The following is a 20734-nucleotide window of genomic DNA, read 5'->3' on the forward strand; positions in this document are numbered from 1 at the left end:
ACCTCTAAGGTGATTGAGCCTGTCCTTTAAAGTGAGATTTGCAAACCAGTGTCTGGCAGCTCCAATTAGCTTCTTTTGGGTTTGAAGCACATCACAAACAGTAACAAGGTCTCCCAGGACACTCCTCTTGCAAGCAATGTAGTCATATTTCCTCATTAGTTCTTTTCAATTGTCACTAATGCCATGTTCCAGCTTTTGAGTAGGAGACAAAAAACATAAAAATTTGGTATGTATGTAGAATGGGCCATTGTTTTCCATAATTCAAGGCTCTTTTGAATTCCTTTGATAGTTTTGAAGCTTACACAGCTTAATTCATTAACCTTTACCCTTCACATAAATCAGGTGATTAGGAATCTATTGCTAAGGAGACAGATTTTCCCTCCACTGAAACTAAATAAATGCCTTCTCAGAAAAAATTCCTATATAGCTGACAAAAGTAACCTTTTTGTTGCTTTTCAGATTTCATCAGATATTTCAGGTGCATTTTAGAATATTATTAAAAGCAAGTGAACATTAACATTGCGTTATTATAAATAATAATTCTGGATGCTTTGGATACTTTGGAGCAGATGTTCTTATGCTTTTTGGAGTTCTAGAAGAGTTTATATGTATATATGTATGTATACCTCCGCGCGTGTGCGCGCACACACACACACACACACACACACACACACTCAACAACTGTTATGAATTTACAGTGGTTGCAGTTTTAAAAATTTTCTTCAGGGGCACCTGAGTGGCTTAGTCGGTTAAGTGTCTGATTATTGATTTCGGCCCAGGCCGTGATCTCAGGGTTGTGAGATGGAGCCTGCCTCAAGCTCTGTGCTGAGCATGGAGCCTGCTTAAGATTTTCTCTCTCCCTCTCCCTGTGCCTCTCCCCCATCCCTCTCTAAAAGATAGATAGATAGATAGATAGATAGATAGATAGATAGATAGATAGATAAAATTCTCTCCCTCTGTAGCACCCTCCCCTCGCCCCATGCTCTCTTTCTCCCAGCAACAACAAAGTTTTTTTTCTTCTGAACCCTGCCAAAGAATAAAAGAAGAAAATAATTTGAGGGTAGGCAATTCAGAATAAACTAAAATATATTGAATCTAGGACATTTGATTTGGAGAAACTCTTCATATAGGCCCTCATGTTATTGAGAATGAGAATATGGGGTTTCAAAGGAAAGGTGGTTCTATGGTTTCATGAAGGTGAGAATAGAGTAGATTTCTCCAGATTTTTTTATTCCTTCTTGTTAAGGTACATCTCACTTTATTTCTCAGAATTTGGGAAAATTTAGTAGGCTTGTGTTTGATGTTCATGGGCTAGTCTAAGAATATTTGATTTTCTGCAGTTTTCCACTATGCCATTTTCCCATTATTAATTTCTCCTTAATAATCTTATAGATTGTCACTTTCCCTAAGGATATAATTTTTTACCCAAGTTTTAGAATCTTTATGTTATCATGCATGAAATGAGAAGTCTTTGAATGTACTGACCTATAGAAGATGTCAGTCATATAATATTCTGAAGTTTGTCCTTAGGGATAGTGGGAACAGGGGGTGGGGTGAAGAATGGGAAAAATTTGAATTCTAGATTCTGAGTTTAGGGACTCATGGCTTGTCCCTAGGGACAAACCTATAAAATATCATTGAGAATAATGGATATTCTCCTATGCATTATCTGTGAATAGGAGAGGGGATAGAGAAACAAAGGTTTAAATGTGGTCTTTGATTCCCTCACTGTCCTCCTTTTCTTTCTTTCTTCTTTTTTATTATTTTTTAAAGTAGGCTCCATACCCAATGTGGAGCCTGATATGGGCCTCAAACTCACACCTGTGAGATCAAGACTTGAGCCAAGATCAAGAGTCAGACACTTAACTGACTGAGCCACCCAGGCACCCCTTTTATTCTCCTTCTTAAAGATTATATCACTTTACAAACATTTCTCTATTTTATTGATACCATTTAAAAAATATCCTTTAAACAGCTTACATAAGTATCTATAGTCAAAAAGTGTCAATAATTACTAAGGTTTACCACCTTGTTTGTTGCCTGCATACCTACTATACAGTGAACTGGGAAATGCTCTGATGTTAACACACTAAAGGTCATGACTAGAGCCAAGACTCTTTTAAAACAGAGAAGGATTATTTAGAGTTAAATGCAGTCCACAGACCAGAGTTATGTTCATGTACTTCCTGTAAATACGTACCATAATGGACTCTAAAAGTTTCAGGAGGAAAATATAGTCACCATGCAAGCCTCTTGTCAAGACGTGCTGTCACTGCAGGCTGCCTGGGAGAGAAGACCTGGACTAACCACCAGGTTTCAGGCACTAGCCAATTGATGTGGGGTTCCATTTCCATCAATTTGCAGTAACAGGACGATATAAACCATTTCCCCTTTCACCTCTCAAAACAATAGCTATTTTAGCTATTTATTTGAACCACTCAAGTTTGTGTAATATTATTGTGTTGAGAGTTTCAGTCCAGACAGAACTTGGGGTTTCTCTCCTCAAATATCACCTCTGGGAATGATGTGATATTTACATTAAAGAAATTAAGTTTTGTTACAAATCTTCTGAAGAATGTGTTTTTCTCCAGGAATTTTTATTCGAGGAGTTCTTCCATGTTGTGCGTGACTTCTGGCACACTGGCTGTGATTATAGGGTAATTAAAACTATTTGGAAAACCTTATGCAACTAAACTTTTAAAAACAGCAAAAATCCTAGGTGATCCTTTTTAAAAGCAAAGTGTTTTTCTCTTACATTTCCTTTCTCTTTTTCTGTCTAAAAGATATTTACTGCTTATTTCTTAATCATGTGTTATTTCTTGGCTATTGCCTCTTGAATAAGCTAAATTTGCTTACAATATCTATTCATAAAAACTTCCCTCTGACACACGGGGGAAACCTGACGCTCGTGGCCTTTCATCAGTTTTTAGAGAGTTTTCATCCAGTGATTGATTATCTTATTTTATATGAATACTGGTTCTTGTTGGCTACGAAATAGCATTTGATCTGGCTTATGCAGTGAAATCAATTTGTGTTATTTGCTCTTTGTAGTGGGCTCTGTGTGTCTTTAATGTTCTTACGTGCTTGTAGTGTATCTTACATAGAATCAAGCAGCAGGAATGCAGATAGGATATTGCATTTGTTTAGAGTTTCTTCACAATCAGATGTAAAATCAGGCATTTTGGACTATTTCAAAAGAGCATGAGAACAAAATAAATGACATAAACATTATTTCTGTACTAATTTATTTCATTTTGTGGTAGTCGTACAAGTCGTACAAGTCCTACCTTTTGGTAGGTGATAGAGGAGGACTGAAATATGTATCTTTGATATGACAGAAAGTAGTCAGACTTTTTTTTTTTAATTTAGGATTTTGTAATCGTCTAGGATCTTTATTTTTATCCTTAGCATGTGAAAATTCATTTTTAAAGTTGTAAATAAAACATAGTTGTTGCCTGTAATATCTTATCTGCTTTTGTCCTTCCTTTTTTATGAGTTTATTCAAATATTACGTTAAAGCCAAATGACATGGAATTAGGTTTAAAATTTTCCTTCATAATAAGCTGTATCAATGGTAATTGCATTGTATTGGTGATTTAAGTTTTCTGTTGTAGCCATGGAAGAACTACTCCGTTTTTGGTCATAAATCCTTTTTTAAAAAAATAGCCCAAAAAAATGTTTATTCAGTTATTCCAAAGAACTTTGCAATGTCTATCATTCCATTAAAACAATATTCTATAAAAATATTTTAAAGGAAAAATATGTCTTCTTTATAACTAATTTAACCTTCGGTAATGAATTATGTGAAGTAAAATTGTATAAAATTTTGTGACATTTTATGAAGATTCCTACAAATAAGCCAGACAGCAAATAAAATATCTGCGAGACAGAGATGGATATTCAGTAATTTTTTGATGGATTATACACACAGGTATCAAATTACTTGATCCTTACTTCCTAGAAAAGGTTAATGACTCTTTTTGCTTTTACCCTTTTACTTAACTGTTATTTATAAAGATTAAAACAGCGACTACATTGAAGGATGCATATTCCTACGTGTCAGTATGACTGTACAGGTTTTTCTGATATTATAGGAGTCTGAGCCACAAAATGGATGGCGTTGTTAATCATTATTTTTAAAGTTCATTCAATTCTGTACTACATGTTCTGCTATGGCTATTAAATCTGAGTGCACCATTCAGAAACCTTTTAACTTAAATGAAACCAGAAAAGACTTTAAATCTTACATATCTATATCTATGTTACATATCTATGCAACAGTTCATTTAAAATAAGAATTAAAAATTTTAAAGTCAAAGATAATTAAGTCCTTAGATGTGCAGTTTTTTTCTTTCATCTATAATCAGTGTTAGATTTTTAAATATTTCTGGTTTATATTGAATAAAATACACAAAAATGTCTATTTTAGCATTATCAAACTCCATCATTAACAACTGAACCATGAATAATATTCCTGTCCGCCTATAATGACCATCCATCTATATTCTAGTTTGATTAGAATTGTTTTTATATTATTTTTCTATGTAAATGACTTGTTCATTATATGGCCTATATTTACTGGTCTATTACTAAAAGTGACATTACTCTTTAGAAATACCTTTTTTCATCACTTGGGTTTTAAAATATACACTAGTCATAAATATACTTAATTAAAATCATTTAGGTATTAGAGCACTTGAGTTTAAAGCAGGGAATATAACATTTTTTCCTGAAACACCTTGAAAGAAGTTTGCTGAAAGAAGAGAGCTGTGGCATTCATCAAATGCTGACCTCTTCCTGTTACAGTCATGGCCAAACTCTTGCTAATTTAACTTGAAATGCATTAGTGTAATTCACCACTTTTTTGTGTGTGTTTTAGGTGTGTGGAGGTCATTGCAAAGGAAGGACAAAACCTGAAAGAGCTGTATTTGGTGTCCTGTAAAATCACAGATTATGGTATGTAAAGAGTCATTGTCGTAATCCTTTTCTAGAATTAAAAAGTTACAAAATCTTTGAAAACTTTTTAAAAGAAATCATGAGCTATTGTCTCATAGAGACTATCTTTATTTGTGGTAACTCTGGTCATAACAAAAGAAATTAGGAAATCATGAGACTAGGACCCAGACTTATGTGTATAAGTTTGTCACCACATGCAGTCACACACACTCACATAGGGTTAAAATGTATGGTTAAAAAAGCTATAAAATGAAAATAAATAATGGGACAACTAAATATTTGATACAATAAATATAACTAAAAAAATTATTGCTTGAGTTAATTTGCTTAATTTAATGTCATGTCAAATACATTCCCTGCTGACATTCCAAATGGCACACTATTTAATGCTTTACATTTTTTAAAGCATTGAAAACTTCCACGTTTAGATATGTAGGAAGTGAAGGGTATACATTTGTATGCAAGATTTTAAATTATCTTAATTTTCAATATCTCTTTAAAGTGGAGAAAAGCAAGTTGTTTTATAAAACAGATGAAAAGTACAAAATTATCCTGTTGGAGTAATAAAAGAAAAATAACCTAGCCTTTCCTTTTTTATTCAGCTTTATGTGTTTTTTCTTATTAATTTGTGTATTTAATCTAGAGTTTTAACCAGATATTCAGCTTTATAGGAGACTGAATTGGTTTTCTTTTCTCTTTTCTGATTTTTTAATTTGTTTGTTTAAATTTGAGACTTTGCTTTCTACCTTGAGGGAAACTAATAGTTCATTAAGTTTTTTTATTGTTAACTCTGACATATGCTAATAAATGACTCCAATCCTAGGTTGTCATGCTGACCATCTGTCCTGGGTGGGAGAGTTATATTTTATCAGCAACTAAATTCAGCCTTTAGAAAAATTCTACTACAGCTATAATAAAAAATAACATAAAAAATATTTGACTTAAAATAATGCTAATTTCTTTTCAGAGTTTGTTTTTTATTTTTTTTTTATTATTATTAATAATGATTTTTTATTATATTATGTTAGTCACCATACAGTACATCCCCGGTTTTCGATGTAAGGCTCGATGATTCATTAGTTGTGTATAACACCCAGTGCACCATGCAATATGTGCCCTCCTTACTACCCATCACCGGTCTATCCCATTCCCCCACCCCAGAGTTTGTTTTTTAGAATAGTAAATGAGTCTTATGTGGATTTATTCATAATGTTTCTAGGTTGGGGTTTTTTTCCTACTTATACCATGTAAAATGAGTGTTTTGATATGTTCTTTTTTTCTCGTAGTTTGTTTTCTGGTTTGGCATATTAGATTGCTACTTAGATACAGTAATTCTAAAACATATACTATCTTCCTGTTTTCTAGCTCTTAGAGAGTTCTCTCTGTCCAACCCAGGGCATATACTCAATACAGGTAGATTTGCTAATTAGCTAATACATTCATTCATTCCAAACTTTTTCCTTAGCATTCAAGCTCCTTTACCGTTAGTTTACTACCTGCCCCTCCACTCTTATTTTATATATTTCTCCCCTTTACCTCTTCAGTGCCAGTGTCAGATTGCTAATTGCCAGAAGAGCTACAGATTAAGTTCCTTAGAATGAACTCTTCAAGGTCCTACAGTGGAAAATGTTGCCAGAATTACGCTTCGTCCCGGCACCTGTTAAGTTAGCAAGTACAAAGAAATGTTCCAGGAGATGTGGAGAAGAGAAAAAGTTTTGAACTTGAGACAGATCTGGGACCAAGTTCAGTCTTTGTCTTTATCTGTTCTTTGGCCTTAGGGAAGTTCCTTCACATCTCTGACGCTCAGTTTCCTCATTTGTAAAATGGGGAATTCATTTCTGATGTCATATTTACATACCCGGCACCAAGTCTAGTGATTAGCATTGGTAAATGTTGCTTTCCTACAGGAGGGGGACAGAAAAGATTTTATACAAAATTCTTCTACCCTCTTTCCTTTCCTTTTGGAAAGAGGTTTTTGTTGTTGTTGCTATTGTGTATTGTTATTGTTTATTGCTGTTGTTTCTTGATAACATCATGTTCTGGAGTTTAGAAATTTTAGGATTTTTTTTCTCCTAGTGAGGCGAAAATGATGTTAAAACCTTGACAATATGGTTTACCTTTTTTTACTTAGGTTGGTGCATCTCTGCACATTAGGGTCACCTGAGGAGTTTCTAAAGCATACTGATGCCTGAATCTTATTCAAGACTAATTAAATCAGATTTTCTATGAGGTGGGACCCATGCAAAGGTTTAGTAAAACCTGCCTAAATGATGTTAAATCAACTAAGTTGAGAAGAACTGATCCAGTCCATTTGAAAGGGCAAGAAATGGACACTTAGGGGACTTCCTTGCCATGGTGATGAGAAATCTATCACAGTTTTTCTGGTACCTCACTTCAGCTTTAAGCTCTCTGCCTCACCTCATCTCTCTTCTGTCTTTCCTTTGGTTTTAGGTATTCAGAGGGTTCATGGAAAGCCAGTGTTCCATCTATTGATTCTGTTCTTCAAAATGTTGGGGCACAATTGAGGAGGAGGGGTAAAGGTCGATAGTTTATGAGATTGTAGTATAATTGCTATTTCATTATAAAATTTAAAAAAAATCACTGAAAGTTCAGCTCAACTCAGCTCTCTTTCCCTGGTAACATGCCAATAACACATGAATAATTTTTGTCAAAAAAGACAGCAAAAAGGATTATTCATTGTAACCAGAGAAACAGCATGTTATTGAAGGTAACTCCTCTGCTGGGGGAGGCTGGCTGTGATCCCTTGCCCTGTGTTAATTATAAATTTTAAGATGGAAAAACAGATGCATGTTTTCTTCTTTAACTGGATAAGTAGAGAGATATTCTGTAGAACTTTTAGATTTTTGAGGCTACTTAAAAATTGTAAAATTTGATACACACCCGATACTGGGGGAGTTTCATCCTTTAAGAGACTATTCCATAATTCAGCTTCCTATTGCTTTACTCATATTCGATCTATTTAGTTTCATCCTCACCTCCTCCCTCTGTGGTGCTGTGTTTGTACATGCTTTCATTATTGTATAAGGAGATTTTTGAAGTTCTTTGCACAATGCATTGATTCAGAAACAGCAGCTCGCCCGCCGTATCATTTGTAATTTTTGTCAAGATTCTTACAGATGTTGAATGTGGTTTATAGTACTTAGCAACACCTGGCCAGGCTGTTATGACGTTATGTTCATTTTAATTGATATATGATATAGTTGTCATGAAGAAAACTATCATTCTAATAGGCTTCTTATTCCCCAAATTGAACATAGATCTTTATGGTAAAGGATGGCAATTATAAACAAATCAATAATTCAGGCACAGCTAAATGGAAAATACAGTCTTGGGAAATTGCTCCCTGAAGAGAAATCTAGTATTGTCACTCTTCTATCACTGAACAAATATATGTTGTATAGGCAGTCTTGTGGGGGAAACCTCAAATTTAGGAGTCAGAGAGTTAGGTTAGAATCCAGCTTTGCCTCTTCTTTTCTTTGTGACCTTGAGCCACTTACTTAACCTCCTAGTTTTGCCATCTGTTAAGCACATAATAAAATGTACCATAAAAGGTAGTGAATAGGAATTTAAAACATCAGCGTCATGCCTCGTGGCATAGTGGGTACTTATTAATTGGGAATTCTTAGAATAATAGAATCATCTCTTTCTCTGAAGAAGAATCAGCTCTCCTCCCCCATCCTCCTCCTCCTTCCCCTCCAAGTGTGGCTTTCCTGTCTGTGGGAATCATGATTTGGAAGTTTGGCCTGTATTAGTTTGTGCTTGTCTTGTTGACTTCCATACCTAAGCTATCTAACCCAGATTCTTATTAGTAGGGAATAAACGGAAAGATGCAGCAGAAAGTTTAAAATCTTTCATTTGCCTCCCTATGTTAGGTTTCTTCCTCATCTCTTCTTCCTTTTTGTTTGGATAATTTTCTCTTGGCTCCCCTTATGCTTTCTTTTGTTCCTAGTATTATCAGCTAATCGTTTTCAACCTACCTTTCCACTTGCCTTCAAACACTTTTCCGTTGAAAGTTCTCTTCTGGAAAATTGTATCCTTAGGATTGAAAGGAAGACAAGGAGTAGAAAGTAACGTGTACCCCTCAAGCCTGTCTGTCTTGGGCTGCATGGCACAGAACAGAAGGTGTAATGAATAGGATGGGTGAATAAAGCGCTTGCCTCCCCTGGTGTCTCCAGAGTGAGTTTTACCAGTGTGACCCTGTGTCGGGGAGCAGTTGTAAAAAGGACCCAGGTTTCTTTTTCTGGGTTGTTATCACATTTCCTTTGACTTCAGCACTCCTGAGGCCCCTAGAAATATACTCTAGAGGATATCTTTTGATTTCCCTCTCAAGTTGTCAAATAAACTTTAATTAAAAAGGACTGTAAACACTTAACTACTGACATTGATATTTGGGGCCTACAAGGTCACTGACAACCCACAGACTCACTCTGCACCACTCCGTGGGCTCCTCTGTCACTCCCACAGGCCCTGGGGCTACTATTCCAGGGCAGTCTTTGGTTGCCCCTTGCTCTGCTTGCCATTGGTCTGCTGTCTGATTTGGGACCTCAAGGCTTGTCGTAAAACTTTTGGATTGCTCTGAGCAAATGGTCTCCCAAGTCAAGGAGGTCACTCTTCCCATCATTTGGGATGTCATTTCAGTTGGTCTGCCATACAGCAGACATGATACATACTCATTCTGTCAGCAGATTGATTCAGCACCTACCCTGGGCTGGGGTCTGTTCTAGATGCAAGACATATATCGTTTCTATATTCCTGCAGCTTTCATTCTGATGGGATTGAGAGGATGGGGCTAACCTGCTCATTTAAAAAAAAAAAAAAAAAAGGTAATTCATCTCCTTCTTCCAGACAGAAGAATGGCAAGGAGTGGCCTGCTGACATTAATCTTTGCTTTGGTGTAACCCACGCCTCACCTCAGCCTTGTTGACCTTCTAATGTTATTGAAAGATTTATAGGTCGTACATTCCCTATCTCTTCTTGGGCTACCAGATCTCTTAACCCAACTTGGGATCCTGGATGCATTATCAAAATAAGAAGGCACGCTGAAGAAACAAAAAGAAACCCTAACAAGCATTCTGGTACGTTTGTATCAAGAGTGCTTCATCTTTTCTTATCAAACCAACACTGATAAGTTATTCAAGAAAAAGGCTCATACCGAAAATAATTTTGCTCTTTTTTTATATTACTTTATTTTTCATGTTATTAGGTGTGCATTACATACAATGATGTTGCATTTAAAATTAATTTCCTGGTTTTTCCTTTTACATTTTGTTTCATTTTCAAATTGTATTTCAAACTGTTCCAAGATTGCTGGGTGAAATTCAGCTCCTTTTGTCAGCAGGAATAACTCTAATAGTTGTAAAGTGACAGAGAAGAACTTTAGAAAACACATTTGCAAGTCAAAAAGAATGTCTTATTGTTTACTGTTGATTATTCATGCTTTCTTTCCATTCTATCATTTAAATATAGATAGCTTTTATTGTTTCTAACAAAATAGTAGTAAATTGCTAAATCTTCTATTGTTGCAAATTTCCCTTGTTTATATGTCCATCTTCAAAGTTATTTCTTTTCACTTCTAATTCTCTATTTTTATTTTTGGAGTTCCTTACTACTAGATCGATATGCCTGCTGTTGTACTTAGCAAATATTATATTCCTTTTTTTTTTCTTCTCAGTAATGGTCATAATTTCTCACCAAAAATCTGGTATTTAATTGTAAGTTTTCTAAATGCTTTTCTTTGCTTAACAGCAAAGAAATTGTTGACATTCTTCCTTAGTTCTTAGGTCATCCTAAGACTACAGCTACATAATCTTGAAATCAAAGGCTGAACAGTAATAATGCTTATCACTGTGGCATGCCATAATAGACCACAGAATCTCAAATCTTTTGAGAAGGACTTTTAAAGACATTTCTTCAAGAAAATACTCCCATAAGCAATTCATAGACTAACTCTACCTTTATATATAATGGAGTTTTGTTTTGTTTTAATTAAGAAACTTTTAACCTACATTTAAAAGACAAATGGACTAATTTTATTTGATTACCCCCCAACTGTCTTATACCTCCAAATGCATATATGTTGTTGCTCTAAATTAATTTATTAATTTTTTATAAACAAACAACTAAATTTCTATATTTAACTGAATTATTAAGTGAAATATTAACTTTCCAACTTTTCTTGATTACTTTTAGCATTTCTAAAATGTACTGTTTAATTTTAATTTTAATTAACTGTTTTTAACATTAATCTTGTAAAAGAAATTTGTCCCAAGTCACATAGTCATTTTTCAGGGTTTTCATCTTTAACCCTCCTTGCTTTGTGTCTTTGAGTATGCAGACTAAGCACTTGTTTTCCTTGTACTATGCTGTATTATAAGTAGAGTCATTATTGATTATTATCAGTGATAAATAGATCTAACGGGGACTGCAGTGAACACAAGATAATTGCAATAATCCTAGATTCTACGTGAGAAACAATATCCTAATGTTAAAACTTGAAAATGGATGTCTGGAGTAGTTAGTGAGTTCTCTATTACAAGAATTGTTCAAGCTGAGGGGCACCTGGCTGGCTCAGTTGGTGGAGCATGCTACTTTTGATCTCGGGGTCATGAATTCGAGCCCCACGTTGGGTGTAGAGATTACTTTTTAAAATTTTTAAAGAAGAATGATTCAAGCTGAGATCATCTTTTTCGGAGAATGTGGAAAGATGGAAGCTTTGAGTAAGGAATTGACCTATATGATGTTTAAATTCCTTTCTAATCCTGCGATTTATTCTGGACTGGTTTTGTGTTATTTCATTCAGCAGATGTTTACTGTGTAAGTGCTGGCTAGGTGGTGTGGAGAATACAGAGATGAATAGAAAGTATACAGTCTTACATTGAGAAAGAAGATAGAAGCAGTGAAAAGTTTTCTAACATATTAAGCAATATGATGAAGTAAAAAAAAAAAAATAGGCCTTATAAGATACAGGGGTTCAGGAGGGCAGATGATCAGAGATTGAAATCGCTGGGGAAGTGTCTGTGGTGGAAGAGGCATGGGAGGACAGAGATGTGAAGGAAGGGCATTTGAGGTAGTACAGCCCTAGGAAAGGCTCAGAGCAAGAACAGGTGCCTGAATGGATGAGTTTGTATGCGTTGGTTAATCTAAAGAAAGAACAGAAATCATCCAAAGTGATTACGTGCACACACGGGCAAATTTTGAAGAAACCTTATGAAAATATTCTAGTTGAAAATTCAGGGTAAGTTCCAACTTTCATCTCAACTTTTCCTGTCTTATTCACCATTCCCATGGTAACAACTTCACTTAACATATATAAAAGGAAGCACTACTTTGAGTTCTAACTAATCAAGTATCCAGTTCAATTGAAAGAAATCAAATGTAAGCTTTTATGATAATAATCATAATAACAGAATAGTTAACATTTTTTAGGTGTTTTCTGTGGACATTATTTAATCCCCTTAACACCCCACTTTAGGTAGTACTATTAATATTTAGGCCTACAGATGTAGAAACTGAGGCCTGGAAAGGCTCAGGTTCACATACTTTGTGCATAGTGATATGGTATGAGTTCAATATGAAGTCAGTCTCTTGCGTAATCACTCATAGGTCAGTGATGTGCTTACAAGCATTTATTACTAGAAAGCTTTGTTAGATTTTCCCAGTTCTCAGAGCTTTAAAAGTATAACTGAATCCTTGCTACCATGTTTGTCCGTCTGTGTATAAACAATGTCACAAAGCACCTACCCCTTAAGATCTAATTATATAGTTATAGAACTTAATAGGTTTAATGTGATTATTCATTATAACTTTGTTATGCTGACACCAAATAGCAGGTGCATGCTGTGATTAAACATTGCCTAGCTGGAAGGTAGAGACCCTCATTGATGTTTAATATGTATTCATGTGTTCAACAAATATTTTCTTAATAATTTCAAAACTGTACACAATTCTTCATGAGTTAAAAATTTCTCTTGCATCTCCTTTCTAAATTTTTCCCAAAAATGTATGAAGGAAGCAGAAATATTATTGTTCTTTTTTTAATAGAGGAGAAAGTTGAGCCCAGACGGTTTTAATTAATTAGCAAAGCTGGAACTAAAATCTACTCCAACTCGTTTACTGGATTATGTGAAAATAACTCCTCAAATGTCTCTGCTTTTCATATAGAAATAATTTCTTCATTGAAACAGTCCTTTGAAAGCAATTGTAGTCAATACTAAATGATATAATTTCATAGCAGTTTTTTAAAGTACAGATGTTTCTAGAGATATGCAGTTGTACCATTCTCAAAAACATAAGCAACTCTTCCTATCTTTAAGTTCATCTCCCTTGAACCTGAGCTCAGAAGTTCCTCATTGTCATCATCTGTCTCAGGTGCCCGTTACTTTCCTTCCTCTTCCAATAGTGTTCTCTGAAAAGTCAGAATGGAATCTCTCCTCAGTGTTTCTTTGCTCTCTACCTGCTCTGCGCTCTTTAATTTATCTCATTTTCTTAGATACCATGAAAAGTAGGAGCAGAAGGGGAGGAAAACCCAAGAGCTGCATGTTTTCCTTCTAAAGCATCAAACCACATCTCCTCCACTTACAAGTGTTCTCTTAGGGTTTTACCTTCTCTTTGAGATGATTTTGCCCTCCCCAGCTGATGTTTGACTCTTTTTCATTATTTGCTGGCCAATTAGCATACTTAAGATATTTGGCATCTAATTTATTTTGAAACAAAACAAATTATTAAATTTCCTCTTAGAAAGTGATAGTAACACTCATAATAAAATATAAATTGAACATTAAAATAATTGATTTTACTGTATGAGTGTCACTAGTTAGGCTCTCATCATTACATCCACTAACACTGATAGGATTGAGCTTTATAGAAGGTCTTTCTCTTTTCATTTATCAGTAGGACTTCCTTATATTAAGAGCAACTTTCTGTTACTGACTTTTTGGCTTACCTGAGTTCAATTTATATAGGAAAGAAAAGAATAATGCATGAATTTTTTTCTCTTTATTTACCAGTTTTCAAAATATTAATTAAGTTTCCATCTTCTTCTAAAGGTGACCAGTGAAGTGTTATTGTTGTTGAATTATCATTATAAACTCAGCAATCCACAGCAGTCATTTTCTTACTGATACTTAGTTTGTCCTATCTTTGGTAGTGAAGCTTCTTCAAGTTGGTTCCTGTATGCTTTTGATACAGAATGATTATGTCAAGATACAACAGGCTCACTTTGTGCATTTCATGCTGGAGACATGGCATCGGCTGCCTTTCTAAAGAACTGTGGTTCTTTGAGTGAATCCGGCTTTTTTTTTCTTTTTTAATTTAGAAAATTTCCTCCTAAGTCTTCTGCACTCTGAATCTTATATCACTGTATTTTCTGTTTTTTATTCCTTCAGCTTAAAACTTACCCTGTATTTCATCACAAGTCCAGCCCTCCCATTACAACTCAGTGATATCAGCCGCCGAGTTTTAAAACATCTTCCTTTAGGGATTTCCTCCACACTAGAAATTTCTAGTTCCTTATATCTAACACCTTAATCTTACCTGCATGTTCTGCTTTTGGAGAAGTTAGAAGTGGGACTTAGAAAGGAGAAGTAGTTTTACATTTTAGCTACTCCATCAGCTTTTTGGAGATTTTCTTCTGATTTTGTTTATCTCTGATTTTCTGCATTTGTTTTAAGTAAGGGCTAAAATTAGACCTCTTGGATCTGCTTGGAAATAAGTAGAAAATTGTTCAAACTATATGGTCTTATATAATCTCATTCAGGGGCCTTCAAACTTTCTTGTCCTACAGTGAAAAATACATTTTGCATTTATATTGCTTGTTGTACTCTCACTAAATTGATTTCATCACTTAACTAAAATGACCACCACTTCACATGGTTATGGTTCAACTTCTTCAATGTATAGATAGGAACTACATCTGTCAGTCAATGAGCTGCTCAAGAGTAGAAAACTGATGGATTTCCTTGGTACAAAATGGTCACTGTTCTTCTTGAGGTAGAAAGTGCCAACCTTCCCATGCTCATCAAATCTCGCGTGTTGCTTTTATTATCTGTGAATTGAGGGGTTAGTAGTGCTTCCATCTTATATCTTTGGGAGAAAGAGAATCAAAGAGATTCTCTTGATGATTGATTTCACCTTAGATACTAAATGGAACTTTCTGCTGAGACAAAAAAAGGTAGTTTTGTTAATCTCCTAATTTGGTAAATCAAATGTACTTTCAACTTATATATTAAACTATTCATTTTAACCCTTATCATAATACGTTTCCTTGGGTTTATAAGATTCAGTCACCTAAAATTTATCTGTCAAATGTGTTCCTTTTTGTGGGTTTATCTGCATGACATTAAATAAATAGTTTGAACTTTTCAACTTTTCAAACAATTGTGTTGAGTTGACGTGGCTGATCCAGCCTATGTGTGTCTGTGTGCAGTGTATGCTGAACACCTGAAAGCGACTTGTCTTTCCTTAAGAATGACTGAGAATGGGCAGAAAAAAGGAGATTTTACAAATTAGAAATAAGAAGTAAACAAAAGAAAATTCTGTCTGTCTTCAGGGAATTATGGTACTTTTCTAGTTGGTATAGTTGGCCTTTCAAAAAGAACTACCTGCAGAATGAAACAATGAAAAATTTGCTTGCCATGATATTTTTATATGGTAAATAATTCTTAGAAGCAGAAAAAAATTACATAGAAAACTAGCTAAATATCATTTGATGATTGAATGATGATTTTTAATCATGTCTATCTCTTTCTTAGATGAAATTTCCCATTTTTTTTTTTACTACTGTCTCTTTCCTCACATATATGTATGTCTAGGAGCTTCTCCAAGAAAGCAGTTTTGCTTTGAAGATATTTTATTTCCTCTCATAAAGGATTTTTCTGTTCTTTAAGATTTAAAATCATAATAATACCCTAGTAGGCTTCCACCCCTTCCCCAGCCCTCTGTCTGTTTGAGAATCTCTCTGAAGTCAGCTTTTTAAAGTCAGTTTTGGAGATTCGAAGTGCAGAGATGCTGCTGTGGTGACTGAGGACCAGACAGTCGTGCATGAAGCAGCTCATGACCAAGCTGAAATCATCCAGGATGACACTTTCTGAATGTGCTTGAGGAGAATGTATTTGAAATTTTAAATTATGTATATCCTATAGTAACCAAAAACTTCTTTTAAATGAATGAGAATAATATATATATTATAATTACACATATATAATAACATACGATTCAAGCCAATTTTGAACAGCAATAAGGAACTTAACATTTCAGCTCTACAAAATAAACTAAGACTTTGAAATTCAATCAGTCCTATTTTATGTTGAGGCAAATGCACTTGGCTTTTTCTGAGAATCAGACCTTCTGCTCTAGTTTACATAAGAAATTGCATGAAATCCTTTAAAGCATTCGTTTTCAATTTTGCCATTACAACGCACCTTGCATTCAAGGCTTGGAAATTATTTACTTTCTAAAGAATTATAAATTAGAACAAATTCAGTAATTTCTTCTTTTCACTCACTTGGATTCTGGTAAAATTTTCTTGAGCAGCAGAAAGAGGGGTGAGTTTAGCAAGCATGTTGAAATTTGCACATAATTTGTGGGTTCTTTGTTGTCACAGCTTTTGGTGCGTGGTATTTACCAGTGTACTGTTATTCATTATTTACTTGCTTGTGAAATGTGTTATTATGAAAGCCAGTCACCTCTTCTCCATATGCATACTCCCCCCAAATTTCTGTCATGTCCTTTTACTTCAGCATTATGTTGGGGCTAGAGCAAATTTAGGGAATGCACCTGAGTATGCTATACATGTCAGTGTTATCCATCATATTCATCATCCTGTGGGGGAAAACATGGATTCTAGAGCTGTGGGCCTTGAGGACAATAGGACACCAAACAGCATTAACCTGGAGAGGGACCCTCTCGACTTCACACACAAAAGCACAAAAGGCTGTGCCTTCCTGCAGTATGCTGCTCTTCTCCTGCAGCGCATACTTTGTGCTTTTGCTAGATTGTTGATGGGAAACGTACTCTACTCTTTCAGATTTATGAAAAAATACAGTGTTTAAATTTCTTTTCAAGGAAGCGGTCTTTATTTTTAATAGCCTCTATAGCATATACTTTTACATTGGTTATTTTAAGATACAACATTTAAATTAGACACCTACTATAATTTCTTATGGTTTCCTGGATATGGCAAGGCTCTTGAAAACATTTTTTACATGCAGTGGGCTCTACAAATATTTACCTCTGTTTTTCAACTTCAGGAAACCAGTTGAAAATTGTAGAATTAGACTTCAGGGCTGTGTAGGGTATTTTCTGACTATTACAAATCTATCTAAATCTACAACCTGCTAGGAAAGATCGAATCCCTTCCAGCTTGTGATTGTAATATATGATTTGTGTGGACTTGAGTCTGTCTCACAAATGCATTTAATATTTCTGAACTGAGCTTCTGTTCTGTGCCAGGCAGGTTTCTAACTGTGCGTGTTCAGTCCACTGATTGACTGACTGAGAGCCAAATTATTCTCGCTAACACATACTCAATTCCCAACTACTACAGAAAAGGTGGACTCCCGGGCCAAAATTGGACCCTCGGTAACAAAGCTTGCTTTCTGCCACTAGTAATACTTACACAATGAATGAAAACTCAGTGACCTATATTCTTCCATTTAAATCCTTAAAAATTTAAATTAAAACTTTGTCAACAGTAATTCTAACCATACTGAGGCAAAAAGAGTGTTCCCTGCAATCTGGCACCACTAAATGTAATTCATAACTATCAAAAATCCGTTTTCTCTGCATAACTTTAAAGAGCGCTCCTGATGTCTTGAAAATTCCATGCAATTTTCTTTAAAAGTTGGTTTGGAATGCCACTGTGCATCTTGAAGCCCACATACAGTGAGTTAAATTACAGCAATAGCATATTTCTCAAGCACCATATAGTTGCAAATCCTTTATCCTGAAGTACATAGTGAAGGATTTTCTCCTTGAACAGTGAAGGAAGTTGAACTTTGGGGTTGTTTCAATTTAACACATGATGTGCTGCACACCTAAAGCTGTGTTTTGCCTTTCCTACCTTTTCTTCTTTATTCATCCCCACTTCCTGTAAAAGGAATTAAGTATATAATGCCGATTACAAAACTGGATCCGTATTATCACTTTTCTCAAAGCATCATTTCCCCACACTGCCGAATAGAAGTACTTACTTTTCAGTGGGTTAATCTAAATGCAGAGTAGAAGGCTGTTTATTCTTCACCCCCATTTCTATCGCTTCTTTATAACCACTGCTGGTCTTCTCTGACTCAGTAAATGGCCTCACTATTCACCTTGTTATTAGATGTCCCTGATGCCTCACTTTTCTTCATACCTCTCATCACATTCATTAATAAGCCAGGTCAGCTCTACCCTTGAAATAGATCTCAAATAGAGCCAACTCCATTGATAACTGCACTGGCCACTTAATTGTATTTCCTATTTGCCTTCTTTACAGTCTGTTTATCACAGAGCAGCTACAATGAACCTTCTGAAAAATTCTTGAATGAAGGAACAAATTAAAATGTTATTAAAATTAATTATTTCATGACTTAAGCAATATGCTGTTTGTCTGGGTTATAGACCTAAAACCATGAGAAACACTAAAAATTAAATATGTAGATGCTTTCCCTACCATGGGATCTTACTATGTGCAACTAAACATTTAGACTTTTTTAAGCCGTCATAGGCCATCGTTGACACAGTCTATTCAGAATGATGAGGATGGGAACCTTAGCTTGCCGGAGGGCAGTGTCAGGGATTCCTTTTCTGTAGGAGACCTTGAGCTCACCCAGCAGTCAGGGAAGCATTTTCTTTTACCACCAGATGAAGGCTTAAGTGCAAGGAGATGAGATCCACGTAGCATGGTTAGGGGCACTGCCCTGGCTTAGAAACATCAAACTCCCAAGAACTAATATCTCATGGAATGATCAATAGGCATAGAATCTAGCATCTCTGAAAGTTACATGACTAGTTACAAGAATGACTGCCCTGAAGAAATCCAAAACAGTGGGGTCCCCTTCAGGTGTTTATACTTCTCTTAAACAACACAGATACGATCTACCAGTTAGCTGCCATTGTTATGTTAAAGCAATGTTGCCAAGTAACATGGTTAATGTACCATTTTAGGGGAACAGATCTAGGAAGTTAACCAAAGGTCAACTTCTCATTCAGAAAAGGAGACGTTTGTTAGCTCTTTACCCACTGTAGGATCTTTAAATCAGCTTTAGATTTGACATTAATTTTAACATTATTTTATGTTTATTAGAGGGCAGATAATCTAACTACTATATTTCTTGCTTTCTCTGCCCAGCACTGTTTTTTTGTTTTTGTTTTTAAAGAAACAGACATTTTACTCTTAAAATTGAAATAAAAGGAGTAAGCCATTTGACAGGATGGCACTGCTGTCTCTGTTCCTGTCTCTGGACTACTCTGCTCCAGCCGGGCCTGGCCTCACTGGGGACTCTGAAACCTCACACACAGTCCAGACTCAGCAGCGGGTACAAGCACTTTTAGATTTCCATTTTGTTTTTGCATGAGGGAGAAAGCCTACCTAACTCCAGGCAGCAAAATCACTAAGACTATTGCTTGTGCCTAATGTATCAGTCTGGTCCCCAAATGACACAACTAAACAGGAAAAAAAAAAAAGTCATTGAAAATTTGCCATTGTAGCAATTTACTCTGCTATTGTTGGAACGACCTGAAAACTGGCACCTAATGTCCCCTAACCAGCACAGTGTTCTTGGAAAAAAAGCTGTCAGTTTTGTAAACATCTTTTAAAGCAGTTGTTTCTATTATTAAATCTCCTCGGGCTGGGGGATGAGAAGTCAAGATTGGAAACTTCTAGCTAATACAATTATTAGTGGGAAACTGTTGCAAGAATGTGTTATATAATGTGCTACAAATTCCATCTAGAAGTATTTCCAGCTAGCTTTATTACAGGTTCTGAGATCATGGAAGACAGAAATTTCATCCTATAGAATTGGGCTAAAAGATTATCAGGCTTGAGAGCTGTAGGAGCCATCAGAAAATATTGATTTCTTTCAAGCCCCTACTTTTTCAAGAGGAGGAAACTGAGGTTCAGTTTCCCCTCGCTCTGGAACCAGAACAAAGCTGTCCTCTTTCCCCAGCTGGAGGCCTTGTTCTGCCACCAAATCACCCGGTTCCCCATCATCTAACCTCAGGCTTCTTGGTGAGGCCAGTCAGGCTTACCGTTCCTCAGAATTGGAAAGAGGGTAGAAAATATGTTTATTATTCAAGTAACTCATGTTATAACAGAATATTATTTCTTTGGTATATTGATCTTTGAAATGTTCTCTATTAACTTCTTATATAAATTAAAAATATATATATATAATTTCTTACCTAATAGTTCAGATTAGGTAGGATGATGTTGTTATTTGTCAGTTTATTCAAGAATGGGGAAAGTTGTGTTTGTGAAGGAAATGTGTAGGGCTTTTATGCAGAAGTATTTTAAAAATATAAGATCACAATTTTAGTTTATCCAGTTCTTGAATGATATTTAGCTGTGTACACAATATTAAAATTAGTTATTTTTTCTCAGTATTTTGAAGATATTGTTCCACTCTCTTCTGGCTTCCATTGTTTTGAAAGAACTGACAATCATCATTTCTTTGTTAGTGATTCCTTTTTTCTCTGCTGATAATATCTTTTTTTCTCTCTTTTCTTTTAGTTCTGCAGTTTTTCTATGACAGCTGTACTTCTATATTTCTTTTTATTTATC

At 35.2% G+C, this 20734-nt stretch overlaps 1 protein-coding gene across 2 annotated transcripts in view; it reads left to right on the top strand.

Moving 5' to 3' along the window:
• FBXL17 (F-box and leucine rich repeat protein 17) overlaps positions 1–20734 on the top strand; it is a 484579-nt gene that overhangs the window by 322262 nt on the left and 141583 nt on the right. For both annotated transcript variants that reach the window (XM_045808274.2, XM_087861936.1), the window contains one exon: positions 4880–4956. In XM_045808274.2, coding sequence (XP_045664230.1) covers positions 4880–4956 — 77 coding nt within the window. The remainder of the gene's footprint in view (positions 1–4879; positions 4957–20734) is intronic.

Source organism: Ursus americanus, chromosome 5, assembly GCF_024610735.1.
Source record: "Ursus americanus isolate L20-20 chromosome 5, mUrsAme1.1.p, whole genome shotgun sequence".
Classification (NCBI taxonomy): domain Eukaryota; kingdom Metazoa; phylum Chordata; class Mammalia; order Carnivora; family Ursidae; genus Ursus; species Ursus americanus.